This window comes from Dryas octopetala, chromosome 5 (genome assembly GCF_963921425.1).
Source record: "Dryas octopetala chromosome 5, drDryOcto1.1, whole genome shotgun sequence".
NCBI lineage: Eukaryota > Viridiplantae > Streptophyta > Magnoliopsida > Rosales > Rosaceae > Dryas > Dryas octopetala.
This window is the reverse complement of record NC_141370.1, coordinates 8,326,331-8,352,463: the sequence shown is the minus strand read 5'-3', so window position 1 is coordinate 8,352,463 and position 26,133 is coordinate 8,326,331. Positions and strand designations below refer to the sequence as shown.

The 26,133-nt window shown below is 36.4% G+C and overlaps 4 protein-coding genes across 4 annotated transcripts; 2 read left to right on the top strand and 2 right to left on the bottom strand.

Annotated features, from left to right (window-relative positions):
* Positions 1-1,133: 1,133 nt before the first annotated feature.
* Positions 1,134-7,989, top strand: LOC147283990 (low affinity sulfate transporter 3-like). The gene is made up of 12 exons (XM_086243234.1): positions 1,134-1,660; positions 1,774-1,822; positions 1,932-2,139; positions 2,253-2,427; positions 2,554-2,619; positions 2,758-2,988; positions 3,286-3,412; positions 3,705-3,991; positions 6,950-7,143; positions 7,245-7,339; positions 7,442-7,518; positions 7,654-7,989. The coding sequence occupies exons 1-12, from the start codon at positions 1,163-1,165 to the stop codon at positions 7,795-7,797; spliced, it is 2,151 nt and encodes a 716-aa protein (XP_086099360.1). The 5' UTR covers positions 1,134-1,162; the 3' UTR covers positions 7,798-7,989.
* Positions 7,990-8,835: 846 nt separating this feature from the next.
* On the top strand, positions 8,836-14,616 carry LOC147283989 (sulfate transporter 2.1-like). Its single transcript, XM_086245630.1, has 12 exons — positions 8,836-9,267; positions 9,861-9,909; positions 10,022-10,229; positions 10,366-10,540; positions 10,805-10,870; positions 11,009-11,239; positions 11,479-11,605; positions 11,859-12,145; positions 13,581-13,774; positions 13,895-13,986; positions 14,085-14,161; positions 14,341-14,616. The coding sequence occupies exons 1-12, from the start codon at positions 8,836-8,838 to the stop codon at positions 14,482-14,484; spliced, it is 2,082 nt and encodes a 693-aa protein (XP_086101756.1). The 3' UTR covers positions 14,485-14,616.
* A 1,530-nt stretch (positions 14,617-16,146) lies between these two features.
* Positions 16,147-18,214, bottom strand: LOC147283988 (Polynucleotidyl transferase, ribonuclease H-like superfamily protein). The gene is made up of 5 exons (XM_086245250.1): positions 17,565-18,214; positions 17,380-17,426; positions 17,189-17,252; positions 16,895-17,083; positions 16,147-16,499 (listed from the first exon to the last, which is right to left on the bottom strand). Exons 1-5 carry the CDS (start codon positions 18,024-18,026, stop codon positions 16,407-16,409), a joined length of 855 nt encoding a protein of 284 aa, XP_086101376.1. The 5' UTR covers positions 18,027-18,214; the 3' UTR covers positions 16,147-16,406.
* A 1,124-nt stretch (positions 18,215-19,338) lies between these two features.
* On the bottom strand, positions 19,339-26,087 carry AAT (aspartate aminotransferase). The gene is made up of 9 exons (XM_086243446.1): positions 25,522-26,087; positions 25,330-25,423; positions 25,137-25,240; positions 24,687-24,935; positions 24,480-24,593; positions 24,254-24,337; positions 20,228-20,398; positions 19,935-20,048; positions 19,339-19,778 (listed from the first exon to the last, which is right to left on the bottom strand). Exons 1-9 carry the CDS (start codon positions 25,897-25,899, stop codon positions 19,638-19,640), a joined length of 1,449 nt encoding a protein of 482 aa, XP_086099572.1. The 5' UTR covers positions 25,900-26,087; the 3' UTR covers positions 19,339-19,637.
* Between the last annotated feature and the right edge of the window lie 46 nt (positions 26,088-26,133).

Here is a 26,133-nt window from a genome sequence, read left to right as displayed (position 1 = left end):
ATGAATGATCCGCTCACCGTCACGTACATGACAGATTTACTCATCAAGTCCTACAGGCAGTGGAAGCACGAACTACACGTGTATTTCAAGGGATTTTCGTCGGCAGTTGAGGCATTGGCGAACCCCCCTATGGAGTTGGTAGAGCGGTCTGACCAGTGGCATTTTTTGTGCGATCATTTCATGAGTCCATCGTTTTTTGTACGTTTTATCATTTTAAGACTTTAAAAAATCGATTATTGTGTTGTTATTCTATTATTGTATACATACACTAACACATTTATAATTTGCTTAATATTTAACAGAAGAAGTCGGTCGCCAACGCCAGAAACCGGAAAGGGAAGCCGTTTAACCATCATAGTGGTCCGACGCTCATCTCATATTTTAGCCGCAGGCAAAAGTGCCTTATCCTTTACTATTGTGTCGAGTTCATTTTGAGTTGGTAGTTATGTTCATAATCTGATCCCCATTAGCAATCGTCAACGTTCTGTTTACCCAACAGTTTATTCTTACTTTGCTATGTTTCTTAACAATGAGGCAAGATGCTTGTTGAAATGCTTAATGAAATTGAGGCAAGGGCAATTGAAGGTCCCACATCTCCAGCACCAAGAAAAATTTATAGATCCACCACTGGTGATCATTACAATAAAGGTGCTTCACTTTCAATTATCTATGTAAAGCACTTCAAAATACATGTTAGAGGGGCTTCTAACATGCCAAATTTTAGGATGTTTAGTGATGATCAGCACTTAAGTATCTTTAAAGATATGAAACTTTTAATTTATTGCCAAAAAATATATATATATATATATATATATGAAACTTTTTACACATAGAACAAACAAAAAAAACGTAGTGGGAAGGCAGCTAATTAAGTATAAAAAATCACCACCTTGGCACGTCCAAGATACTTGATATGTTATTTTTAAAAAGTATGGATTCCACCAAGTCGTTTCTCTACCGACTAAATTTGGATATGTGGACCTGTAAAATGTTTTTGGAAAATAAAAACTCCCAACCATTGAATTCACCTTTTTGATGGGTTTATAAGGTCCTTCAATTAGGATGGGACATTCACTTTAGCATCAAAAACTTTGTACTACTTCTTTGGTGCTCATCTTCTATATACGGTTCTGAGGTTCTACCCCAAACACTTCACTTAGCAATGGCCTCTTCAGCAACTAACCATGCTGAAAAGGCCAATTGGGTGCTCCACGCGCCTCAGCCACCAGGGCCGTGGCGTGAGTTTTTGGAGTTTTCAGGCGAAGAAACTCCGAGAGACACTATCGTTCCAGGTTCTCCCAAACACTTCAAACAATCAACCGCTGATGTCTCATCGGCGGTTGAGACCTGCCAGGCCACAGAAATGCTTGATCATGACCTTGAGAAAAACAGCAGCCCTGTCAATGAAATCTCTCAATGGGTGCTGAATGGTCCTGAACCCCCAGGTCTTTGGCATGAGGTCATGGACTCTGTGAGGGAAACAATGTCCTGCTGTAGAAACAAGTACTCATCTCTCAAGAATCAGCCCGCACTCAAAAGCCTTGTCTCAGTCCAGCAAGAGATATTTCCTATCCTTGTGTGGGGCCGAAACTACAACCTATCAAAGTTCAAGCATGATTTAATGGCAGGTCTAACTATAGCAAGCCTCTGCATTCCCCAGGTAATTAACAAAGTTATCAAACATGCATGGTATATTAACCATATCAATGATAGTATTATAATGCAAGGTGATAGCCAATTTACAATGTTGCCTTATGTGAGTTGTAAATGCAGAGTATTGGATATGCAACTTTAGCAAAGCTTGACCCTCAGTATGGCCTTTGTAAGTCAATCATGTAACTTAATTTGGTCATCAGCTGTATGGATCGATTTTACATGGAACTTATATATATATGTCTGTGTTTAATCAATTAAATGGTGCTCTTAATTAGATACAAGTGTTGTGCCACCTCTTATTTATGCTGTAATGGGGACTTCAAGAGAGATAGCAATTGGGCCTGTAGCTGTGGTTTCATTGCTTCTGCCCTCCATGATTCAAAAGCTACAAGACCCTGGGGCTGATCCAATTGCTTACACCAAGCTCGTCCTGACTGCAACTTTCTTCACTGGTATCTTTCAAGCTGCCTTTGGACTCTTCAGGTACTGTTTTGTACTGTGCGGAGTTATCACTTATCAGGATATTGACAAGCACGTACACTTTTTAATCATAAACTTGCCTTTCTTATTTATTCTGATTTTTGTTTTTTTATCAGATTGGGGTTTCTTGTGGATTTTCTTTCCCATGCTGCCATCGTAGGGTTCATGGCAGGAGCAGCCATCATTATTGGTCTCCAACAACTGAAAGGACTACTTGGGATCACTCACTTTCCAACCAGTACTGATATTATCTCTGTCATGGAAGCTGTTTGGACAACTTTTCATCATCCTGTATGTATATATAGTTACTTAATTTACTTATTTCTCTTTAAGATCAAAATAAAACAATTATTCCTTCATTATTAAAACATTATATATATATATATATATATAATTCATTCATCTGTTTCTTTACAGTGGAATCCTCATAATTTTATTCTTGGGTGCTCATTCCTATGTTTCATCCTTATCGCTAGATTTCTGGTGAGTAATTACACTGCAATCTACCCCACAGGGTATAAAGTACATTACACTGTTCCTTGTTCTAATTGGGTCATTATTATTTACTCATAATTTTAATTATTTCTGAATTTTATAATATATATGGTAATCCCCATACAGGGTGGAAGGAACAAGAAGCTTTTCTGGTTGCCAGCGATTGCTCCTCTCCTTTCTGTCATACTATCGACTCTTATTGTTTATCTAACAAGAGCAGATAAACATGGAATCAAGATTGTAAAACATATCAAAGATGGCTTGAATCCCAGCTCTGTTCATCAGCTACAGCTCAACAGCCCCTATGTTGGGGATGTGGCCAAAGTTGGACTCGTTGTCGCTCTTGTTGCTCTCACGGTTCGTTATCATTCAAGCACTTTTTTTTTAGTACAATGGGGGCCGAAGCCCAAAGATCATTCAAGCACTTTTTTAATGAACTGATCGAACACATGATTCGGCCGTACATCAGTTATATAATACTATGATTAACTGTTCATTAATACATCAAATACGGCATCATACGGTCAATTAATGTGGTGAAAATATGGGATCTTATTACCTCTTTTTTTTGGCCAGTGGGATCTTATAATTACTAGTATCTCTTCTTTTTATAGAAATAACTTCATTGAACTGAGTGATTTTTTCAAATTTCAGGAAGCAATTGCAGTTGGAAGATCCTTTTCATCCATAAAAGGGTACCACATAGATGGGAACAAAGAAATGATGGCAATGGGCTTCATGAACATAGTTGGATCTTTGACTTCTTGCTATGTTTCAACCGGTAAGTTTCTTCTTTCTTCTCTATTTATGTACGTATTTATTTTTTATGATTTTCATTTGCACTGCTTAATTGAACTTTTTTAATGAAACCAACATAGCTTTCTCTTTTACTTCATTTATTCTTTTATCTTCTTCTGAATTTGAAGTATATATATGATAAATATTTTTGTCAGATCTCCAGCATATGTTATGTTGTCATGTTAATTTAAATCACATATTTAAACAAGATTTCACTTGATCAATAGTAAACATTAGATGTCTGACTGTCTGACCTATTGTGACAATATGAACAGGTTCGTTCTCGCGTACTGCCGTAAACTTCAGTGCCGGTTGTGAAACTCCGGTGTCAAATATTGTTATGGCCATTACAGTGATCATATCACTTCAGTTTTTGACAAACCTCTTGTACTTCACTCCAACTGCAATCCTTGCTTCCATAATTCTCTCAGCTCTGCCGGGACTTATTAACCTCAACGAAGTCTACAATATTTGGAAGGTTGATAAGCTAGACTTCCTAGCTTGCATAGGAGCCTTCTTTGGCGTGCTATTTGCATCTGTGGAGATTGGTCTCCTTGTCGCGGTAACACACTCTCTATATCTGCCTCCTACTTTGTGTGCAAGACATGTAGATGCCTTAATAGTAAATAATGCATGCATAAAGGGTCGATCATCACAACTTGATTGTTTTTCCATTTTAATTTCTAGCTAGGTCAGCAAAGATAACTCATTTTATTATAGTCTCAAATGATAACAATTTGTTGGTGGTAAAACTATTTCCAAAAGTTTAAATTGTCAGGTGGGGGAGACCCAATTGAAATATGAGTCAACCACTCTTTTACTTGCACAATCTTAAATTTATATATAATATATAATTAGATTTGAAAGTCCACGTACTAAAAACCAGCAGAGAAAAACCCAGCCAAGGATTTATATCTGATCCACAGTAGATATATAGCTCTTTATAGGACGCTCCTTCTCATGTAGGACCCCTTTTCAAAAAGGTCAGTTCATTATAACTACTAATGTTTAATAAAATTTTAGTTTAACTACCAAAATATAATTAGATTTTAGTTTAGGTACCAGTTGACTTTTCAAAGAGCCTGAATACATAAATGTATCTAATTATCATGTTATTTACGGATCTACCCTATTAAAAGTTAGGTTTGTCTCAGTTTGAACAATACACTAATACCCAATACATAGAGAAAATGGAGTCACATACGTACATGACAGCAAGCAATGTGTTTGATAAAGTGTCCAACCCCACATGCCCAATTACAAAGAGCCACCGTTGGGGTCCTTGTCCAAATGTATAATGTTATGTGATTGGCCAATTACTCCACCCACTTCCTTAACCTATGCAACCAATCTCACCTTCCTCTTTTACTTGGGGTCCTTGTCCAAATGTATAATGTTATGTGATTGGCCAATTACTCCACCCACTTCCTTAACCTATGCAACCAATCTCACCTTCCTCTTTTACTAAATATATAATACGTATAATCCCTTTTCTTAGCCAACAATTAAAGATGAAGAGAGAGAGAGAAACAGAGAGAGATGACCATTAACTAATTACATCATGCAATTGCTGCCTCAATCCAAAATCGAAAGCACCCTCCTTCATCAATTAATCCCTTCAAACACAGATCAAGTACTTTCATGGCATGTGACCAAACCCAACTTTCAAGCCTCACGTATGCACATGTTTATCTAATGACCAATTAAGTTGCGAATTATGTCTGCAAATTTCATTTTGGTGTTTCATTTGTTAATTTAGTCACAATTACATTATGATTGTGTGACACACAACTATGATCGAATGTATGATAGTCACAATTGTGACTGTCATATAGTCACTAATGTGGTGACTTAGTCACAATTGTGACTGTCATTTAGTCACAATTGTGATAGTCACACTATGTAGCAATCACAATTGTGACTGGCATGCAATCACAATTGTGACTGGCATGCAGTCACCAATGTAGCTAAGTCACAGTTATACAAATACAGATCAGTCAAAATTATATTAATATTTATACATACACTAAATAATTTTACCTATTTATTTTACTTAGGATCTTGTTTTCACTTAGTATGTAGGGTATAACTCTCGGATTTGAGCTTAGCTCGAGAGCTAAATCATAAAAGCATAAACTATTAACTCTAAAATTTGATTTTAAATCTTAAAATAGCAACTTGAAACGTTAAGCCCTAAACTATATTAAATCATAATCTAATAAACCTGCCAAGAAATTCAATAATAAACATCTGAACTAACTTTCCAAAAATAAAATTAAAAAAGGGTTAAATACAAAAATGGTCCACAAACTTTACAATGAGTCTCAATTTAATCCACTAACTATAAAAAGTGTCAATTTGGTCCACAAACTTTCCAAGTTGTACCAAAGTAGTAAAAACGCTAACTTTTATCAGAAAATTAACGAAATTGGTCACATGAAAATGTGATGAACAGATGAAAATGTGGTCACTAGCTGTGCATATGACTAGTTTTCGTTAAATTTTTCAATGGAAGTTAACGTTTGTACTGTTTTGATACAACTTACAAAGTTCGTGGACCAAATTGACACTTTTTATAGATAGTGGACCAAATTGAGATTCACTGTAAAATTTGTGGACCATTTTTGTATTTAACCCATTAAAAAATGATACAGATGTTGATCTAGTGGTATGTTGGGCAACATATGCAGTGGCCCGTTCATGAGTGTAGTTTAGTCATTGTGAACCACAATTGTATATTTCAATGAATGATACAAGAGTATTGGAACTCTTGCACAAACTTCATCAGACGTGGGCGGGCAAATCTGTCAACTAATAAGGCCCAAAAGAAAGGGGTTGTTAGTTTCTGACCTAATCTGAAAATCAACTCTATTAATTAGTAGTCCAACCAAAAAATGATAAGGTTTTACTAGTTTTTAAAAGATTATTGAAAATAGGTATTTAATCCTAATTTTCTATTTTCAAAATGGTCATGTCTTTAAGTGCCTAATTCTTATATATGATTCTTAGCATAATTAAAATAATATAGGCTTTCATTCCGTATTGACTTTTGGGATTAATATTATTCGATATCAACTCTTAAAGAAGGCTTTTTTTTTTTTTTAATAAATTACTCATAAACTCAGTTTTTGAAAAAAATTTAACTAGAAATCCAGTCAAATAAAAAATTAAGTTTCAACCCAATCTGTCTGTATACACTAATGCGGATCAGAAAAATTCCGAGTGTTCGGCAGGGCATCAAGGGCTTAGCAGTCTACTGAGTGCTCGGTGTATGCAGATGTAGTTGCTTGCAGATGCATCTTTTTTTCTTGGAAATAAAAGTTGTATTTGCAAGCGCTGAGCACTCAGCAATGCCCATCGAGCGCTCGGTGGACAATTTTCCTAGCTTAAGTTTTGGACCGACTGACTTAACTTTCTTTCTTATTTTAGGCTTCTAATTAATTAAAGAACCCTTTCTTTTTTAGGGGGAATTTCTTATATATCTAGCGATTAATCAAGGTGAGTATATATGTTTGTGCAGGTAACCATATCATTCACAAAGATTATTTTGATCTCAATTCGGCCAGGCACAGAAACTCTTGGAAAACTTCCGGGAACTGATATGTTCTGTGACACTGAACAATATCCCATGGCTGTTAAAATCCCAGGCCTCCTCATAATCCGAGTCAAGTCTGCCTTGTTTTGTTTTGCGAATGCCAATTTTGTTAGAGAAAGGTATTCAACATGACCTCATACGTACACATTAATTCATAAGAAAACTTCAAATTAAACAACTATGAGAATAACGTACGTTTTAATTGTATTGTATATGCAAGGATTGTGAGGTGGATAACTGCAAAGAAAGTGGAGGACATCAAAGGAACTACCACGTCCAAAGATGCCATTCAACTCGTAATTCTCGACATGTCTAGTAAGTTAATGAAATCTGTAATTATGTATCATTTCAATTGATCATATTGTATATCATCGACAAGATTAACAACAATATTGTCTTACAATAATTGGTTGACAGATTTGATAAACATTGATACATCGGGAATAGCAACTCTAGAGGAGCTCCAAAAGAATTTGAACTCACAAGGAATTGAGGTAATTAAGACAGCCATATTTTCCCCCATTTTGGCTAATTACCTATTTGCATTTACATGCACTCTCCTTAATTTCTCTCTCTCTCTCTCTCTCTCTCTCTCTCTCTCTCTCTCTCTCTCTCTCTCTCTCTCTCAGTTAGCCATTGCCAATCCTAGGTGGCAAGTGATTCACAAACTAAAGCTATCCAACTTTGTGGGAAAACTTGGAGGAAGGGTTTTTGTGACCGTTGGAGAAGCTGTGGACGCAAGTTTCAGTGGAAAAATTGCTACCGCTTGTTAACATAATATCCATGCATGCTCTTCAAAAATGTAACATATCATTCTCATTTGGGTTGGCTCTTGTAATTTCGTGCTTGTATGTGTGGCACTTCAGTCATATCGATCCTACTTATGAACATAATATATATATATATATGGGACAAAAATAATGAGATGATGCATGGTTTCAATCTTCTCAACCCTAGCTTGTACACAAACAGCAGGGGAGAATATGTGAGATAATAAAATTAGTGGTTTATGCTGTGTGATATAAAGAGATCTATGTAATATATGCAATTCAGACTTTGCGTTCAAGTTTCAAATTTGTACTGCTGTGATGATCAGTTTTTTTTAAAAAAAAATTGCGTTCAAGTCATCAAATTCGAAAATCAAACAATCAATCACACAAGAACACGAGAATGTATAGTGATCACTCTATCCAATTTGAATCCAGGCAACACGTCCACTTTAATTGTTGTGTTTGGGTTTCACCATATGACTAAAAAGTGGTACAACAAATTTGCATAAGAAAGCATGAGAGCTCAATAGAGAAAATGAGAGATCCCCTCTAAGAGATGGCGAACCTGGCCTCTTTTAATTGGTGAAAGGGCCTCCACTCTTTTTACAATCCCCCAACATGGGATATAGCCTAACTAAGGCCCAATATGGCCAAAGGCCTAACAAGGCAAAAAGATTCAACAACTGAATTTTAATGATGTTTGGTGATGATGAGTACTTAAAGTGTCTTTTTTTTTCGGCTATGAGTAAGTGTCTTTAAATATAGGAAATTTTTTCATATATAAGGAGCAAAAACCGTAGTGGAAGGCAGCTAAGTATAAACAATCACCACCTTGGCAAGATATATACTTGATGGGTTGATTTTAAAATGTAAAGGATTAAATTACCAACCATTGAATTCAGCTTTTTGGATGGGTTTATAAGGTCCTTCAGTTAGGATGGAACATTCACTTTAATATAAAAAACTTTGTATTTCTTTAGTGCCCATCTTCTATATATATATACGTTAGCTTTCTCCCCTGAAATTACACTTCACTCAACAATGGCCTCTTCAGCCACTAACCATGCTGAAAACACCAATTGGGTGCCTGAGGTTTTAGAGTTTTCACACGAAGAAAGTCCGAAAGACATTATCCTTTCAGGGTTGGCCATTGAGAGCTGCACGACAGAGGATCAAATGCTTGATCATGACCTTGAGAAAAACAGGAGCACCGTCAATGAAAGGTCTCAATGGGTGCTGAATGGTCCTGAACCCCCTGGTCTGTGGCATGAGCTCGTGGACTCTGTGAGGGGAACCATGTCCTGCTGTGGAAACAAGTACTCATCTCTCAAGAATCAGACCACACTCAAAACCCTAGTCTCAGTCCAGCAAGAGATATTTCCTATCCTTGAGTGGGGTCGAAAATACAGCATATCCAAATTCAAGCATGATTTTGTGGCAGGTCTAACTATAGCAAGCCTCTGCATTCCCCAGGTAATTAATTAAAACTTAAAGTTTTTATTAAACATAAACACGCCTGAAATTACAACTATCATATAATATAGGGTAATCTAGCTTCCGTTGCAATCCGTAATGTGGAGCAATGTCCCACATCGGAAAACTAGAGTTTAACATATGTGCTTATAAGTCTTGGGCCTCTCCACCCATTGCCAATTGGTTTTGGGTTGGATGCTCTAATTCTATCATGGTATCAGAGCTTGGTTATCCGCGTGTAAGGCCCAACGGCCACACGTGCTCTCACGTCACCCAATACAATTTGTTCACGTGTAAGGCTCAAAATATCGCCACACGTGCGGGGGCGTGTTGAGAGTAATGTGGAGCAATGTCCCACATCGAAAAACTAGAGTTTAACATATGTGCTTATAAGTCTTGGGCCTCTCCACCCATTACCAATTGGTTTTGGGTTGGATGCTCTAATTCTATCAATCCGGACCACATTTAGTCAAAGAGCCAACTTAATTAATATGATCCAGATTCACAGTCAAACAATAGAAGATATATATCCATTATATTACTACTTACGATATATTCGCTAGAATTGAATTTACCATGTTGCCTTAATGCAGAGTATTGGATATGCAACTTTAGCAAAGCTTGACCCTCAGTATGGCCTTTGTAAGTCAATCATGTAACTTAATTTGGTCATCAGCTCTATGGATTTATATGGAACTTATATATATATATATATATGTTAGTGTTTAATCAATTTAATGGTGCTCTTAATTAGATACAAGTGTTGTGCCACCTCTTATTTATGCTGTAATGGGGACTTCAAGAGAGCTAGCAATGGGACCTGTAGCTGTGGTTTCACTGCTTTTGCCCTCAATGATTCAGAAATTACAAGATCCTGGGGCTGATCCAATTGCTTACACCAAGCTCGTCTTGACTGCAACTTTCTTCACCGGTATCTTTCAAGCTGCCTTTGGCCTCTTCAGGTATTCGTTTGGTACCGTATTGAATTGAATTTTATTAAACTGTTGACTATATTGTATAGTGCGGAGTTATCCGGATATTGAATAATATACTTCTTAATCATAAAATAACCTTCCTTCTTTTTGTTTTTTTCATCAGATTGGGATTTCTTGTGCAATTTATTTCCCATGCTGCTATAGTAGGGTTCATGGCAGGAGCAGCCATTATTATTGGTCTTCAACAACTGAAAGGACTACTTGGGATCACTCACTTTCCAACCAATACTGACATTATCTCTGTCATGGAAGCTGTTTGGGCATCTTTTCATCATCCTGTACAATAGTCGCTTTTCTTAATTCTCTTTAAATTAACTGTCCCTCTTTTGTACAATAACAATATATCATACAATCATATTTAATTGTGAAAAATATATTCTATACTCATAAAAAATTAAACCCTTAATGTTTAAGTATCAAAAAGTGGTTGTATGTCACACAATACTTGTATGACATAATTTTTTTTTTTTTTTATAATAGAAATGATTCCTTTATTATTAGAATATTATATAATTTATTCATTTCTTTATGTTTCTTTACAGTGGAGTCCTCATAATTTTATTCTTGGATGCTCATTCCTATGTTTCATCCTTATCGCTAGATTTCTGGTGAGTAATTACACTGTATTGTATCCCCACAGGGTATAAATACATTACACTGTTCCTTTTTCTAACTGGGTCATTATTATTTACTCATAATTTTAATTACTTCTGAATTTTATAATATATATGGTAATCCCCATACAGGGTAGAAGGAACAAGAAACTTTTTTGGTTGCCAGCCATTGCTCCTCTCCTATCTGTCATACTATCGACTCTTATTGTTTATCTAACAAGAGCAGATAAACATGGAATCAAGATTGTAAAACATGTCAAAGATGGCTTGAATCCCAGCTCTGTTCATCTGCTACAGCTCAACAGCCCCTATGTTGGGGATTTGGCTAAAGTTGGACTCATCGTTGCTTTTGTTGCACTCACGGTTGGTTATCAATCAAGCACCATCGTATTTGCACTAATCACATGATGTGGCAGTACTTTGATGTGTACTAATTACATTGATTATATACTATGATCATTAACTGTTAATTAGCATATCAAATGCGGCATTATGCTGTCAGTTAATCTACTCAAAATATTGCTACCTTTACTTTTCTTAAATGTACCAAATGAATAGTTTAATTTACCTTCATTGAATTAGGTGATTTTTTCAAACTTTAGGAATCAATTGCAGTTGGAAGATCTTTTTCATCTATAAAAGGGTACCGCATAGATGGAAACAAAGAAATGATGGCAATGGGTTTCACGAACATAGTAGGATCTTTTACTTCTTGCTATGTGGCAACCGGTAAGCTAGCTACTACCTTCTTTTGTTCTCTTGTCAGATATCCGGCATATAAATATTCTCATACTTTAATCTGATCCACACACTTAAACACGACTTCACATGATGAATGGTCTAGATTACATAACAAACTGACCTATTCTATCTATATAATTGTACCTTTCTTATATTAGTGCTAGCTTTTACCAGGATATAGCTAGATAGAATATTCTTATAGGAAATTGAATGCCTTCTCATTCAACTTAATTATGAACAGGTGGGTTCGCCCGCACTGCCGTAAACTTCAGTGCCGGTTGTGAAACTCCGGTGTCAAATATAGTTATGGCCATTACAGTTATTATATCACTGCAGTTTTTGACAAAGCTCTTGTACTTCACCCCAACGGCAATCCTTGCTTCAATAGTTCTCTCAGCTCTGCCGGCACTTGTTAACCTCAATGAAGCCTACAATATTTGGAAGGTTGATAAGCTAGACTTCCTCGCTTGTATAGGAGCTTTCTTTGGTGTTCTATTTGCATCTGTGGAGATTGGTCTCCTAGTCGCGGTAAAACACTACATATATATGGCTCTTACTTTGTGTGCAAGACATGTAGATTCCTCAATAGTAAATGCATATATAAAAATGACAAGAAGAAAGGAAATCACAGTAAAGGGTCATCCGTACTTTGATTTTTTTTTTCTTTTCTATTTTAATTTCTAGATCAGCTAAGATAACTCGTTTTACTAAAAAGTCTCCAACTAATAAAATTTGTTGGTTTACCAACCATATACTTAATTCTCTATATCCAGTAGTGAAATGATCGAATTCTGTAAATGTGATTATTTTTTCTTGTGTTAGTTCTAGACTTCTAGTCGTGCATTACAAATTTTAGAGGTATGAACATATAAAGATGTAACACCATCTACACTCAAAAAGTGTTAATTAAAAATTCACCACTCATTTACTCACATACTCTTAACTAGCTATACATTAAAATTCCAATGGTCATGAATCCATGAATGTGACCCTGCATACCCCTCAAAAAGTGTTATGAGTCCACCAGTTGATATATACACCGGCGGATCCAAGGTGGGGTCAATGGGGTCAATTGACCCCATGAACCCATAAATCTCCCTCTAGATGAAAATTTTTGACCCCATGGTTCATGGCATCTCCTTGAAGTTGCAGGGGCAAGAAATGGTGGAAAGTTTTGTGAAAATGTTTGAAAGAGGCAAGAAGGAGAAGAAGAAAGTGGATCACGTGTCTAGGAGCTGTGATTTTATTTTATTTTATTTTATTTTTAACTCAGAGACTTGTCAAAATGACGTCGTTTTGACAATTTTATTTAAAAAACAAAAATTGAAAGACTTAATTAACATTCAAACAACACATATGTCGACAATCCTTTTTTGTCTTTCACATTGAGAAAGAATAGGGCCCTAAACCCAAACCCAATTTGACTATAGTCTCACCCAAACTCAATTCAACTCTCACGCATATGGTGAAGCTCGCCGTCACAAAAGGTGTCGCCGCCGTTGACTCTCACGCACTCGACTTGAATCTTGACCCCATAAACAATGATTCCTAGATCCGCCACCGGATATATATATATATATATATATATTTAGCTTTATAGGACACTTAGCCTAACTAATCCATACGGTTAGGATTAAATGTGAAGCAAAAGCCAGCACAGCAAAACAAAATAGAGGATTTAGATCTGACCCAATAGATATATATATATAGGACACTTATACTTATAGCCTAACTAATTAATATCGGACTAGTGCTCAACACTCTTTCTCATGTGGTCATATCTTTGAGTGTCCAAATTCTTATATGTATGATTCTTAATTAGTATAATTAAAATAATATATTCTTGGTTGCTTTCATTCAGTGTTGATTTTTGGAATGAATATTATTCTATCAACTCTTGATATTAATATGATTTCACTAGATATCTACAGATTAATCAAGGTGAGTATGTTTGTACGTGCAGGTAACCATATCATTCACAAAGATTATTCTGATCTCAATTCGGCCAGGCACAGAAACTCTTGGAAAACTTCCTGGAACAGATATGTTCTATGACACTGCACAATATCCCATGGCTGTTAAAATTCCTGGCCTCCTCATAATCAGATTCAAGTCTGCCTTGTTTTGTTTTGCAAATGCCAATTTCGTCAGAGAAAGGTATTTAATTAATTAGCTCACACAAAACGCATACACATTCATTCATTCATAAGAAAACTTCAAATAAAAACAATTATGAAAAATAACTTCAATTTTATTTAATTCTATTGTATATGCAAGGATTGTAAGGTGGATAACTGCAAGGAAAGCAGAGGACACAAAAGCAAATACCACCAAAGATGTCATTCAACTCGTAATTCTCGATTTTTCAAGTAAGTTGGTGAAGATTTGTACCATCTTAATTGGTCACTTTGTGTATCATAGACAGAGTTAACAACAATATTGTTGTCTTGCAATAATTGGTCGGCAGATTTGATAAACATTGATACATCGGGAGTTGCTACTCTAGAGGAGCTGCAAAAGGATTTGATATCACAAGGAATTAAGGTAAGGCAGCAATTTTTTCTCCTTTTTTCTAATTAATTACCTATTTGCATTTTTATCCTCCTTTATTTAATTTTTCTTGTGTAACTTGTCACCTCTCTCTCTCTCTCTCTCTCTCTCTCTCTCTCTCTCTCTCTCTCTCTCTCTCTCTCTCTCTCTCTCTCTCTCTCTCTCTCTCTCAGTTAGCCATTGCCAACCCTATGTGGCAAGTGATTCACAAACTAAAGCTATCCAACTTTGTTGGAAAAATTGGAGGAAGGGTTTTCATGACCGTTGGAGAAGCTGTGGACGCAAGTTTCAGTGGCAAAATTGCTACCACTAGTTAATATATATATATATATATATATGCATTCTTGCTCTTCAAAAATGTAAACATATCATTCTCATAGTACTTGTAAATATTGCTTGCTTGCTTGTCATGTGTACGTGGTACTCTAGTCCCATATCCAACTTATGTACAAAATATAAGGAGTGATTCTTCCTTACCGATCACTGCACACGTGTGAATTATGTATTTAGTGTCCAATGGCTTCAATTAAATTTTGAGGATATTTTGGTGCTTAATTCATGAATTTTTTATTTATTTTTATCTAAGATGAAGGAGATTCAAACTTTGGACATCTTTTAACATTGGAGAGAAAAATATTAGACAACAAACTAGTTGGTGTGAAATTCATGAACTTAAAAAAGACATTTGCTCTCTATCTTTTTGGTTTTTAATTTCTAAACTGATGTTACAAGTGCACTGTCAGATCCATAAGAAAGAAAAAAATATTTTGTTCATTATATGGTCATAAATTTTGTCTCAACGTACTAACATATCAAATATATACTCACTACAAAAATACAAAGTTGTGTTTTTGGCACAATGCATTTCGCTCCGCTTGTAGTAAGAGCAAAAAGGATAAAATAGATTAGTACGGGCATGTTTGATATTATTGTGAGAAAAATTATTGTGAAGTAAAGCCAGTTATAAAGTAAAATATTTGAGTATTTGGTAAAGCATGTGAGTGCAAAAAACAGTATTAAAAGTATTTGTTAAATTTTAATGTAAAGTTATTGTGGCTTTTTATAATTAAAATAGACATAATGCTGAAAGTGTTTTTGATTTATTTGTTTGGTAAAAAACAGGCCTTTTATTTGTTTATAATTTTTTGTCTACAAATTTATATTAACATTAAAATTGCTAAAAACAAAATAATTAAATAAGTATGCATATTATTTTTGTAAGTATATTATAATTTTAATGGTACAAATAAAATACCATAATTAATAATCAATATAAAATTAGGGATATATTGGGCAACTAAATTTTTTAATTAATAGACCCAACAACTTTCATTCACTACAGTTTTGAAAAGCAAGCAATTTTTTATTTTTTTTATCAAACATTAAAATTGTTGTAAGTGACCTAAAATTGTCATCCACAACAGCTTTTGAGTATTCAACAATACTCCCCAACGATCCCAAAACAGGTTAAGAATTTAATTCCTTGTCATGAAACAGAAAATAGTTGTAGATGGACACATCCTATCTTCATTTCGTTACCTCTCATTCTCCAACATTAATTTCATGTTCTTCCCTCCCCTTCTTTTAAAAGCCTAGCTTGTTTCAGTTTTTGCCTCTATTTCCTTTATTTTTAAAAGTCAATGTAGGACAAGTAGTGCCACGTGGAAATCCTGTTCTATTTAATTTATAGAACCATATATGGAATCATGTCAGTGATAATAAAAACACAACTATATATACAAGAAAAAAATATTCAAAACATAACTTTGTTTTGAAAATGCATCATCATCACTGACAACCATGAGAGATGGATTAATGGGCAGGGTGTTTATTAATTTATATACAACGAATAAATAGAAGCAAAGAAAAAAAAAAAAAAAAAAAAAAAGAGAGGCAAGCTGCAGATAATTAAACATGCAAGAAATGAATGCCTTTTCTTCCATAAGATTCTAGGCATCTACGCTCTCCATTAATTGCATGGAAATTAATTACAATATTACATATACAGAACAGAGTCCTCCCACTTGAGGGAAACAAACACCTTTCATATATACAGCTAGCTAGCTTGTCCTTTCTCTAACTGTAACTGTATAAGGCAGTTTTTGTGTTGTCCATCTCATCGATCATGGTTAATTTCTCAATATGACAGAAATAGGAAGCCTGGCCTCCACAGGGGACCTGCAGCTGCTTGTAAAATGGCCGTCTGCTACTGCTAGCCACCCTTTTTCTTAATTCTCGATCACCGGAGTAGCGAACGAGAATGCTTTAGTATGTTATTCAGAGGCTGACTTCCTTGGCCTCTACACAATGCATTCTTTACCCTGTCTGTCATCTGCAGCAGTCATAATTAATCTCATTTTCATTATTATATATCATCCATAGTGACTAGATATATACACATTTTTAGTTCAGATTATCTGTTAATCTTCTTGTGTATATTGTGTTTATGTCTTAAATTTTATCTACTACCCATGGACCAAATGGTTTCACATTAATGAACCATATTATATGACAAGTTAGGTCCACGTATTACATCAATTATTATGATCAATCGATCGATCGTTAAATGACATGTACATCATTTGCTAGATAAAGTTATATATTCACGCATGTGATCGAAAAAATTTGTGCCTTTTAAATTTATTAATTAATTACTTGTATATGACAGAGACCAATGTATATAGCCATGCATATGTAAACAGTATACAAGAGAATGAAATGTTAGACCTTTTCCAAACTCCCCCTTGCTGCATATGGACCTGCTCTCTGATATCCAATAGAAGCAGTAGTTGGGGGAGACTTCCGGCTATTACTTTCTTCTCTGCATGGCAATTTCGCATTACTACTTCTACTCCGCGTTGTAACTGTTGAAGAGTCACGCCAGTTCCCATTTAACACGTTAGGGAGGCTTGCTTCCTAATCACATAACATAAATGCAAGTGTTCTTAATTAAAGGTTAATTAATTCAAAATTTTATTAACAGAATAAAATTTATACATGTGTACGTTCTTCTGAAAATACCAAGAATAACACAGTTGCACAGTTCTTGAGGACCTCCAGATTCATTCTAACATCTTCAAGGCTCCTGCAATTGAGGAATTGTATAAACAATCAAACATGAATATCTGATCGACATAACATCATCGAATATTGACTCAATAATTAATATAAAAAATTTTGGAATCTGGCTAAATTTGCATGTGATTTCCCACCTGTGCTTTTGTTGCCCAAGCTTGAAGTAAGTTGCCAATGTTGCCATCTAAACATAATTGTTCTAATTAGTTAAATTGAATGCCTTGTACTTGCCATCTAAACATAAAAATTGATCATAACATTACATAATAGTTGGCAAAATTGCCTTATATTTTTTATTTGGTTACCATTTCAATGGACATACCTTCATATTACCAGCTCTTTTGCCAAACTTCTCAGTTAACACCCCTAAGGAATCCATCATCCCAACCGGGGTAGGTGCCGGCCTACCAATGTCGGCAAACGCCTCCTTAATCCGAACACAATCAAATCTTTGGATGTTATGGCCTGCCCACACCCTACCATTCAAAATGCTGAATATCTTATCAGCAACTCCCTCAAACAAGGGTGCATTTGCAACAGTTTCCCTAGTGATCCCGTCACACCGGCCAGACCTCAATGCCACAACAGATAAGTCCCCCGGACTAATGAGGGTGCTGTAGCTCTCTAGCTCAACAAGCTTCTGAGGGCAAACTACAATTGCGCCAAATTCTAATACCCAGAACCGTTGTCCAACTTTGTTGGGTACATTTGTTTCTATGTCAAAAAACACAATCTCTGGTGTGCCTTGTTTGCATGATGATGAAGAAGTAGAAGCAGCCTCCATTTTGAGGATATAGATCGAGCTGGCTATTACTTCTTTTGGGTTTCAGGCTTTTGGTAATTTTCATGGTCATTATGTACAGGTTATAAAGGGGTTAAAGGATGAAGGGAAAGAGAAAGGAGAAAGGGGAAGAAAGGGAATTCTTGCCATCTTAGATTGATTGACTTGTTGTTTAAGTCAAGAGTTCATAGGCTTTAGCTTTGGCTCAAGGGGTCCTTCAATTAGTCCTTGGCTTGTTGGAGATGTCATCTACAAAAGCACTTCCAGTTGGACAGGAATTGTTTTTCCTCTTCCCTCTATTGCTTTTGAATCGGTAACCTTTGGAGGGAACCTTCCTTTTGGACAAGTTTTAACAATGTTTGCCCATTAGGCAATGGCTGAATATGTTGGAACATTGAAGCAAAGTCTCGTTGGCAGGAATTGATTCCTTGCATAAATAATGCTATCTCTCTTTCCTTTTCTCACCTCTGTTTCTCATCATATTTAAGGATGGCAATTCGCAAGCCCTTTACATTCATTAATTTATTTACTTACTTTTTGGGTAAAAGAAGCATGACGTGAATGTGCGTTTATAATGTGTTATTTTTTTTTTTTATTTTTTTTTTGCTACATAAAAGTTAACATCAAGTTGTGTATGAATGTTTCAGCCAAAAAAAAAAAAAGGACAAGAACAAAATGTAGAGGGTAATCAGTAATGAATGGCCCCCATCTGCGTTTTACACAATATACTTCGGTATATGTTAAGCCTACGATAATAGCTCAAAACAACAGTTCTCAAAAACACAAACAAAAACAAAACAAAAATGAAAACAACAGCTTTCACTTCAAATTTTCGGCAATTTTGAGAATCCCTGAGAGTACTCAATCAGCCAAATGAGAAACAAAAAAGCATCCAAAAACGTGCAAATGATAATGCCGTACTGTTTGATCCAGATGTTATCCTTTTTGAAAATCCAAATTATACATCCTAGTCTTCAACTTACTGCTTGCACACGCCAACATACCTTATAAATGACGATTCCTAACTAATATTAATGACAAAACCTTTATAGGGTGTGCTTTGAGTTCTCCACTCATTAGAGTAACGCTATTTGGACCAAATTTAGTGACCAAATGAAAGAAACCAAGTGAGGTGTCACTTGGAAAAGTGGTCCTCATCTCCACATCTTCTCAAGTGATACCTCACTTAGTCTCTCTTATTTGATCACTTAATTTGATCAAAATAACATTACTCAAACTCATTATTGTTTAAATTTTTAACAAATCAAAACGTTAATCATACATTCACATTTCTCTTTCATGAAATGACGTTGCGTTGAAGTCTTGATAAAAACGATTTTATTCACAATATTTGCAAACAACGGAATGAAAATGTAGGATTCCACTGGTTTCTAAAAGGCCCATTCCGAAAAATGGGTTTAGAATTCTTCGAATCCGATCCATCAAAACAAACACTTTTACTTACATATACAACTTTTTAACACAGCACCGAAAAGATTGTTTTGGAAGTTCCCTGGATGACCAACTTATTTTTGTTTCAAAACAATTACTAGAATACAGATTTTGAAATCCAAGTACAACAATTGCAGAATTACTGGTACCATTTTGTTTAGGTTAAACACGGGCAGCAGGCTTTAGTGCGATGAGTGCTTTCTTAATTCTCTCCACAGCTGCCTGTATGGTTGTGAGGGATGCCGCATAAGAGATTCGTATGCAGCTGTCATCACCAAACGCCTCCCCTGGTACTAGTGCGACCTGTAAGTCAACAACCCAAGTATAACGAACTGAATAAGTCACTATGCCGCTATCAGCATTTTATGGAACCAAAAAGGGATTTTCAAACTGTTGGCACTATTAAAAATATGGCTGTTCCGAAAAATCAATCCACAAGAGACATTCAGTAAAGCATACCTGACCCTCGTCGAGTAGGTATCGGCATAGGGAATCTGAATTCTCAATTTTACCAAATCCGTCAACCTCTGTTCCATAGTAGGAGCTGAAATCAATGAAGAGATAGAAAGCTCCCTGAAAGTGAGAAGTGAGTTAATGATGAAGTTAGGAAAAACACGAAAATACAAAGAAAAGATAACAGGAAAAAAAAGAATCACTAAAAGGACTGCCATACACCAGACAAAAGGGGCAAAAGAAAATAAGAAAAATAAGAAGAAAAAAAAAAAGTCTAAAAGAGAAAATCATAGCGGTACCTTGGGTTCTGAAATCTTAACACCCTCCAGTTCCCCAAAGCTTTTGACCAAGAAATCCCGTCGCTCCCTGAATGCTTTCACCATAGTAGAAATTGCCTCTCCACCAGCATAGCCGAGACCTAAAGCAGCAACTGCTGCTTTCTGTGCTATACTACTGGCACCTGAGGTGAACTATGACATATTACACTGGGATTAGCTGCCTTTAACAAAATACAAAAACACACTGCATATACACACATATAATACACAATTGATGATCCCGACAGTGCATCCAATTCTCAAGGCATGTTGAGATATTGACCTCTAATGCAGGCCGAAATTATTCGATTATCCCTTATTTATTTTAAAGGCTCCTATTTCCTATGACAAACATACCAAATTACCAATTAGTCATCCATCTTCTTAGCTATCAAAGGTTAGAAACAAGAACCTCTAGTATTTCTGTTTGTATATACAAATTAAATAAAGGACTGCTGATCTTTCCCCGTATCTATATATTTATCTGTACAGAACGAGTAAATGGGTGTTAATTGGGTCTTATACCTGTTAGAATATAAAATAATTGTTGACACGCAAATCAAGTACCTCATGAACCATGAACCTAGGCCTTGGAGCCAATTAAGGGTTCATTGTCATTCCCTCAATTGGCCGAAGAGTGTATCATTTATACTATGTGATTTTGGTCAGTCCTATAAGGGGAATTTCCAAAAACAAATTTGTTCCCATTAAAGGCTTTTAGCCCTTGTTTTAGTCTTAAAAATGTCTTTCTTGTTTCTTGACATAGAATTCTAATAAAATATATAAATGGAAAAATTGCGTCCAATAGGATTTGAACCACTCCAGGGCTATATTTATAAAACTTAAAAAGAGGGCTAAATGTCTTAAAAGGCCCAAATTTTGGCCAGTTTTTCGAATTTCCCATCCTCAAGCTGCTTGCTGATAGTGTTAAAGAAGACGGTGTTGGCCTCCCCTGAAGCTGCATTCATTATCATTCCCCCTTCAAGGTACCAGCTATGTAATGCTAGAGTCTATTGGTTGCCTTAAACAAGATCAAACTTCTTTGGGTCATCTTGTTCTGTATCCCCTTCACAGTCTTCTATGCAGGCTCTTTTTCAGACAGGTTACCCTTCTAGCAGACCATTGCACCTTACCTTTGCTTGGAGAGAGAACAGGCCCTCCCCCTTGGATGGAAGAGATCTGTGTCCTAGAAAATTGGGAGTTTAGTTGTTCTCGGCAAATAAGCTTACTTTCTTCCTGTTGGATGTAATCAAATAGGTTACCAAACTTTCTATCTGAGTCTCGCAGGACCACTCCTATCCAAAGGAAAGAAATGGTGCAGAGTGGCCAAGTCAAACCCAATTGCCTGGCTCCAATAACGACTTTGAGATTGATTGGCAGATAATGAGACAGACTTTCTCTTTTTTATTTTTTATTTTATATGTTTTATAAGAAACAGACTTTCATTAAAAGATAATGAAGAGTACAAAGTACAATACAGTGGACAAGATATCCACTTTTCTAGAGGATCCTATATAGAAAACTCTAGAATAATATAGAAGCCACTGAACAGAATACAGCATAATAGCATAACAGAAAAAACCAGTCCCTAAAGCACAGAAGCCTCCTAATTTGAAAAATTGCAGAAAACGTATAATCCCGGTGTAGTGAAAAACACCTTTCAGCCTTGTCTTAGATGTATTCTAGAGTTAGAATAATTAGCACACAATATATAGCAGCAAAAGTAAACACAAAGAACACCAAGATTTGTTCTCGAGGTTCGGCTAACTTTGCGTACGTCCCCGTGTGATCCTTTGAGAATCACAGCTGCACTATGATTAGAAAAGAGTCACAAGAGTGTGTTGAAATAACCCTAGAACTAACCCAACCCGCAGCCACTTCTTCTCTCTCCCTGATCACGAAACCTCTCTCCCTGTTTCTGGTGCTCTATCTGCTTTTTCAAGCCTTGCAGCAGCCTATTTATAAGCTTATAGGCTGCGGCATACAATAGGTTACAGCTGGGAATTTCTTTTCCTAGTTGAATTAGGTAATAGGCCTAATACCTAATTCTAACCTTGTACACTTAGGAAAACTTAGAACTTCCTTCCTTAACTAGGAAATTCTTGCGCAAGTCTTTTAGCATTCCTAAGAAAACTGTACTCAACTAGGAATTATCTAATAACTGCTACTTTCCTATTTTAATCAATTTCCAGAAACATTCCGGCGAGCCAAACACAACACCCGGAAACTGGAGGGACTGATGCTCATAATGAAGCCCAAAACCAAACTCTCTCCCACAAATTATCTACCTCTCCCCCTTAGCATCCTCAAAAATCCTTTTATTTCTCTCCATCCACATTACCCATAAAATAGCCATCACAGCACACCTCCCCAACACCACCCCTCTCTTCTTCCCTCAAGAAAACTTAAATCTATCAAACAGCAAAGCAGCACAAGCCTCCGGCATCTTCCAGCTCAACCCAACCTCCTGAAACAGCCTCATCCACAAGGATAATGCTATTGGACAGTGCAACATTAAGTATTCCAAACTTTCAGCCCCATTTTTACACCTAATGCACCAGTGAGGGGATACACAAAAAGGTTTTCTCCGCTGGACCAAAATTGGCAGATTGCAGTCTCCTAGACTCTAGCTTTGATCTTGACCAATAAATTCAGTTTCAATTTCTCATTTAATTTTAGAATTCATCAGGGATTTGTCTTTGGTGTACTGCACGTGCTCACCCTCTAACCGAAACTGTGAATCTCCAGACTTTATAGAGAAATTAGGAGGACAACCACTATGGGCACAAGAGAAGATTGGAAGAAAAGGAACTGAAACAAAAGAAGACTACAAAGAAGACAAAGGCAGAAAATGAAGACTCAAAACAAGGATCAAGGTGTCTGCCAGGAGGCCCACAACCACCACCATGTCTTAAGCTCTGATCACCCCGCTGCATACCTCAATCTTAATATCCTTAATGAATATCTTTTGTTCGATCAAAGAACAACGAGAGAGAGAGAGAGAGAGAGAGAGAGAGAGAGAGAGAGAGAGAGAGAACAAAAAAGACAAAATGTTGAATTGGATTAGACTGGATTGCAAAGGAGAAAAAGATTTGGACACTCCAATGGCTAAATAACAAAATTTAACATGGAATCAGAATGGAAATTCCTAAGTACAAATCCCTACAACCGCAACCTTCCAATGTATATTGAATTCCACGTAATGTGCTCTCAAGTGGTAAGGACCAAAAGTGAGGTAAAGTGTTAGAATACAGAATAATTGTTGTTCAATATATCCTAATGGCTTAAGTTTTGGGAAGAGATAAACCAAAAAAATTTAACAATCTCATTAATATGCAAAATGATAACAACTAAGGGCCATCCATTTACTATATGGCATCGTTCTATTCCTTGGACCAACAAACAACTCTGATCTCATTTTCCAGTCATCACCTACCAATGATCATGTTAGGACTAGTGAATAAAGTGTTTGGATTTGATGTTTTCAAGGCCCATTGGGATGTACTCACTCAAAAACTACAGCCCCAACATCAATAGAGGTGGGAAGATAATCAATGATGACCCTATTTGGAAGACAACTGAAGCCGTTAAGGAGAAGATGAGCATTGGTACAAAGAAAGTGACAATAATATCACATATATTGCCCAATGTATAGCTCCAAAATGATCACTTCGTCAAAATGAGGGTTCATAGATTTTATATTTAATGCACCAGGCTGTATGGATCAGTTTCCAACATGGTTCATTTAATCAATAGAAGAAAAACACACACCTATCTGAATTGCCTCATCCTTGTGAGAAAATAATGCAAACAAGAAAAGGAACATTAAAAAATCCAATTCTCAGAAAATTTTAAACTGATAAGAGCTAAGAATGCATAGAACTCCACTTGTTCCATCATCACATGTTAACTGATGTCCAGGGTGGAAGGAGGGATGACAAAAAAGAATTCATGAAATATGGGAAAAATATATTTGGAAGATAGATATGGATAACTAAAGTAAAATACCTGACTCTGGATTTTTCCACATGCCGCAACAAAGTGTTTAGGACCAGCAAGATATCCAAGTCGCCAACCAGTCATTGCAAAGGCCTACAAAGTACCACCTTCTAATTGTCAATCTTCATAGTCAAACTACCACTTCAGGGTTTGTTTTTTCTTTACGAAGAATTGAAATGGAAGAGCCACTTAACACGAGAGTATGAAATTGGGATGGTATTAAGTATATAGTTACCTTAGAAAACCCATTGACTGTCAGAGTCCTCTCCCACATGCCTGGCAAAGATGCAAAGCTTGTGTGTGTTGCTGGTGCGTAAATTATGTGTTCATATATTTCATCCGAAAGAACCTGAACAAAAACATTAACAGAAAATTCAGGATTCAAAAGTTAGGGAGGAGGTATTAAAGTGCAGGACTTTCAGTTCAGGTAGAGTGAGTGTACCAGAAGCCTGGGATGCCTTGCTACAATTTGAGCAATCTCTTGAAGCAATTTCTTGGGGTAAACAGACCCTGTTGGGTTGGATGGAGAACAAAGAATCAGCAGTCTTGACCTTTCAGTGAGTTTGGATTCGAGAAGCTTTGGATCCAACAGAAAATTCTCGGAGATGCTCGTTGGAAGAATCACAGGAGTGGCATCAGCCAGCCTTGCCATTTCCGGGTAACTCACCCAAAAAGGAGCTGGAATTATAACCTGTGAGATACATGGATTTTGGTAAATGTGAGTCACCTTCACAGGTATTTCATAATCATAGATTGAACCAACACATAGTTTCTTTCCACTAATATGGTTCCAAATTGAAATGAAATGAAACAAACCAAATAGATATGATGAATTAATAGAAAGATAAAGTGTAATGTTGATTGTAAGAATATTGGGTTTATTGCAATTGACCTCATCTCCTGGGGAACAAACAGCAAGCAATGTTTGAAGAATACTCTGCTTGGCTCCATTGCTAACTACGACCTGATCAGGTGTGTAAGAGATCCCATTCTCCTCTACAAATAAAGCCTAATTGTTACTCACAACTCCAAATCTAAAATCATATAATACATATTATTGTATATGTACAAAGAAAAGGTGTAACCTTTGAGCTTATGACAAATTGCTTGGCGCAGTTCCAAACTCCCTGCATTTGGTGTGTACCTGGTGTAACCTTCACGAATTGCATTGATCCCAGCCTTTGAAAATGAAAAATAGAAAAAGCAAACCATTATTAGCAACGGGCAATGCAACAACAAACAAAAACAAAACTGGATATCGAAATCAAAACAAGTACCTCTGCTATGAGAGATGGGGTATCAAAATCAGGTTCACCAGCTGCTAATCGAATGACGGGTACTCCAGCTTGCACGAGAGCTGTGGCCTGGTCAGTAATGGCGACTGTCTTTGAAGGCTTGACGGAGTTGACTCTTGGGCTGAGAGTGATGTCAACCTCCATTTGGGTTTGGTCACTCCCACTCACTGCCACTGCTCTCACAACTCCTCTTGATACTCCTCTGGATGTATAATTGTACTTGAGAGGAAGACTGGTGCAGGGCTGAGAAGGGAAGCGTAATGATCTCGGTTCGGGACCCGAATCGGCTCCGGAGAATCGGGTTTCATAACCTAGACGAGCAATGCCGGAGGAGGAGGAGGTCTGTATGGAATAGGCCATTCGGGGTTTGGAGAAGAAGCGTTGTTGGCGTTGGATATTACTATTGGGTTGGGGTTAGGTGGGTTGGATGCTTGCATTATAAAACCAGCGTCGAAGTCAGAGTCAGAAACAGACAGTGTGATGGGGTCCTTGGGATTTTGGGTTGGTGGGAAAACACAAGGAATTGAGAATTTTTGAGGTTAGGTTTAGCCGTTTAGGTGAAATGTGGACTTTCAATTGTTTCAGCCTTCAGGG